The 3,937-nt window shown below is 46.4% G+C and overlaps 1 protein-coding gene across 5 annotated transcripts in view; it reads left to right on the top strand.

Moving 5' to 3' along the window:
• Srrm1 (serine and arginine repetitive matrix 1) overlaps positions 1-3,937 on the top strand; it is a 36,056-nt gene continuing 32,119 nt past the window's right edge. For all 5 annotated transcript variants that reach the window (XM_070037619.1, XM_070037617.1, XM_070037616.1 and 2 more), the window contains exon 1: positions 1-104. In XM_070037619.1, the coding sequence (XP_069893720.1) occupies positions 84-104 (21 nt within the window). In that variant the 5' untranslated portion in view covers positions 1-83. The remainder of the gene's footprint in view (positions 105-3,937) is intronic.

The raw sequence follows: 3,937 nt of genomic DNA, 5'->3' as shown, positions 1-3,937 counted from the left end.
ACTCTTTTCCGCTGGTCCCGCCCTCCGTCGCGGCGGCGCGGTGCACCCTGGGATAAGGAGCGATCTCTGAGCGAGGCAGCAAGATGGACGCGGGATTCTTCCGCGTAAGTACAAGCGCGGGGCTCTGAGGTTGAGGTGAAGGGGTTCTCGGGGAGGCCCGGCAGGAAGACTCGACTCAGGACACCGTGGTCGGTGGAGGGAGGCCTGCGTGGTTCCGAGGCTCCCCGGTGGGGACCGACCCCCCCCCCCGGCGCGTTGTGAGGAGACCGGTGCGCCCCTGCGCAGTCTCCTCCTCCGGGATCGTCCCCCCGGCGCGGCGGCAGGAAAATGGCGGCGGGAGTGGGCCGGAGTGGTACCTGGCTGAGGGTCCGGCGAGGCCCGCGGGCCGAGCGCCGCGCTTGCCGCGGGGTCCCCGGGCCTAGCGGAGCCCTGAGGAGGAAGTCCCCGAAGGGAGGCCGCGGGGGCGCCCGAGGCGACTCCTGACGGCGGGGAGCCTCGGGGGGCACTGTGTGGGGGTACCCCCGGGAGGGCGTCCCGCGAAGGGGGACCTCTCAGAGGTTTTCTTTTGTAAAAAGCGCCCCCTCCCCCCCCCCCCCGTGAGCCTTCGCCCGAACGCCGGGTCAGAGTTCACGAGCGCTCCCGCCCAATTCGCTATCCCTCCGGGGACGGGAACTGGGATAATTTGTGTGTGGTCGGGACGTTTGAATCGGAGGCTCTGGTGAGAGGCCGAGGGTAACACGAAGTGAACCCATTTCTTCCCGCACCTCCCCCCCCCCTTTTTTTTCTTTTCCTTTTTAACTCTTGGAGCTCAATGGCTCTAGAAGTGTTCTGTCTTAGGCGCTCTGTAACGTAAGCAGGGAAGTTGCCTGGTCTTCGGGGCCCGAACTTAAGTGTTTATTGGGAAATGAGCTTCCGGTCCAGATTCTAGATAGGGAGGGAGGGACACTTGTAGGATTAAAGTTACGTACAAGGGTTGGTAAATTGTCAATGCAGAGTAGACCGCCGAGGGACCACTTGGTCAAAGCCAGCATCTCGCCCTAGTGTAATACAGGTTGACTTTACACCCCCTGGAGCATATGCAGTGTGTGAGTGTTTAAATGGAAAATTGGAAGAGGGAAGAAGGCTGGCATTTAGAGCACTTACCTAACATGTAAAGTGCAGTATTTCCAATACCGCCAAAAAAAAAAAAAAAAAAAGAACTGCCAACTAGATTTTCATCAGCTGTTTCAGTGTTGGCCCAAGCATGTGACCTAAGGCACCTAACCAATTGTTTAACTGTTCTCAGGTCAGGCAAGCAACTGAATGGTAGTTTCACATGAGCTTGTCAAATTCGAACACTGCTAATGAGCTGTCAACTTGTAACTTTGCATCTGATTTTTTAATGGCTACATTCTTACTGGATATTGTATAACATTTTGAAGCAAATAAAGGTTTACTTTGACCCTGTCAAGTAGTACTTCTAGTGGAATAGAATTCCATTGAAATCAAAATGAGGTTGACTTGCAAATTTTAAGATGACATTTGTCTTTGAAGCTGCTGAAAAAGTAATAGTGTATATGTTAAATACAGTACGTAGAGTTGTGTTAAATACAGTAGGTAGAGTTGTGTTATATATACATTCCTATAAATCCCTAAATTTAGGAGTTAAACTGTAACTAAGCACTGAGTTAAAAGATTTTAGAAGCTGGGCGCCAGTGCCTCATGACTGTAATCTTAGCTACTCGAGGATGAGATCGGAGGATTGTGGTTCAAAGCCAGCCTGGGCAAGAAAGTCTCCAGTTAACCACCAGAAAACCGGAAGTGGCACTGTGAGTCAAGGGTAGGGCACTAGCCTTGAGCTGAAGAACTCAAGTGACTGGCCTGGAGTTCAAGCCCCATGACTGACCAAAAAAACCCTTTTTTTTTTTTTTTTTTTTGGAGCAGTTGTCTAGCACTGAATATTTTGAGAAATGTTTAAATGATGTTTTACTGAACAACTTTCACGTGTGACATCTTTGACATACACTTTTTTCTTTTTTCTTTTTTTTTTTTGTCATGGGGGCTGAACTCTGGGCCTGGGCACTCCCTCAACTCTTCAGCTCAAGGCTAGCGCCCTACCACTTGAGCCACAGCACCACTTCTGGCATTTTTTTTAATGTGGTGCTGAAGAATTGAACCCAGGGCCTCATGCACTCTACCACTGAGTCAACTTCCCAGTCCATGACATAAACTTCTGATACAACCCTCTATTACTCTTTTTATTTTTTTTTTTCTGGACTCTTTAAGAATTTGTCTTTTTTCTTTTCTTTTCTTTTGGTTGGTTGTGGGGCTTGTACTCAGAGCCTGGGCGCTGTCCCTCAGCTCTTCAGCTCAAATCTAGTGCTCTTATCATTTGAGCCATAGCTCCACTTCCGGTTTTCTGGGGGTTAATTGGAGATGAGAGTATCATGGACTTTTCCTGGCTGGCTTTGAACCGTGGTCCTCAGATCTCAGCCTCCTGAGTAGCTAGAATTACAGGCATGAGCCACTGGTGCCCGGCTTAAAATTAGTCTTTCTTGTGATATTGGGGATTGAATCTAGAGCCTCATGCATGCTAGACAAGTGTTCTACCACATTAGCCCATCTCCAGCCCTTCTGTTTTTGAGATAGGGTCTCCCTAGCTTTGTCCACGTTGACTCTTAACTTGAGGCCCAAGTAGATGGAATTACAGCTATGCACCACCATGCCTGGTTTAATATTTTATTCTTAATATATACTTATATTTTTACTTGTATGTAATTCTACATGTTTATAGGGTACAGTGAGGCATTTGAACACATGTATAAAATAAGTGAAGATTGGGTCAAGGTAATTGGCTTAGCTCCACAGACATTTGTTTCCTCCCCCCATCTCCCTTGGTGTCATTTTTGGGGCTTGAACTCAGGGTCTAGGTTCTGTCCCTGAGCTTTTGTGCTCAAGGCTAGTGCTCTACCACTAGAGCCACAGCTCCACTTAGAGTTTTTTTGATACTTAATTGGAGATAAGAGTCTCACAGGAGGGGCTGGGAAGGTGGCTCAGTGATAGAGCGTTTGACTTGCATGCATGAGGCCCTGGGTTCTATTCCTCAGCACCACGTAAGCAAAAAAAGCCGGAAGTGGGGCTGACACTCAAGTGGTAGAGTACTAGCCTTCAGCTGAAGATCTGAGGGGACAGCACCCAGGCCCAGAGTTCAGGCCCCACAACCAACCAAAAACAACAACAAAAAAGTCTCACAGGTTTTTCTGCCCAGGCTGGCTTTGAACCATGATCCTCAAATCTGAGCCTCCTGAGTAGATAGGATTACACACATGATCCACAGGCTCCTGGCTTCATTATTCCTATTCTTTCAAGTGAGGAAACATTCTCAGAAGTTAGGTGATTTGCTCTGAGAGCCCACAAGTATATAGTGGCATGGCTACAGGATAATTCAGGTTTTTTCCTTTCCAAATAGTATTTTCTTAATCACCAGTTAGATTTCAGGTCACACAGCCAGTTATTTCCATATTTAGGCAAATAAGGATAATACATTTAGTGGTCATTGATGATCTAGTATATTTGTAAGCTCTAATTTTCCTTATTCACTGACATTTTGTTAAGTAAGGTAAACTTGTATTTCAAATTCTTGAAAGTTATAGTAAATTAACACAGTACCATTTCCAGGTTCTTTATTGCCTTTTACAGGGCTTCTATGCAGTGCTATAATAATTTTGGAAGCATACTAGCTTTCAGAAAAGGATGAAACTTCAATATATTTAAATAGAAAAGTGTTTCTTATCTCTTAGCATAGTAAAGTAGCAAAAGAATACAAATCAAACTTAAGGGGAAAGTGTCAGCTTTATACTGTATATTGCTATATTGTATTTGCCTTGTTACGGGCATATAATGATTTTTAAGTCAATAGTGTCATTTAGTTACATTGTGGAAAATGTATGCATCTTGT

This window comes from Dipodomys merriami, unplaced genomic scaffold (assembly GCF_024711535.1).
Source record: "Dipodomys merriami isolate MVZ:Mamm:240054 unplaced genomic scaffold, mDipMer1.0.p SCAF_28, whole genome shotgun sequence".
NCBI lineage: Eukaryota > Metazoa > Chordata > Mammalia > Rodentia > Heteromyidae > Dipodomys > Dipodomys merriami.
This window is presented reverse-complemented; position numbering and strand designations above follow the sequence as displayed.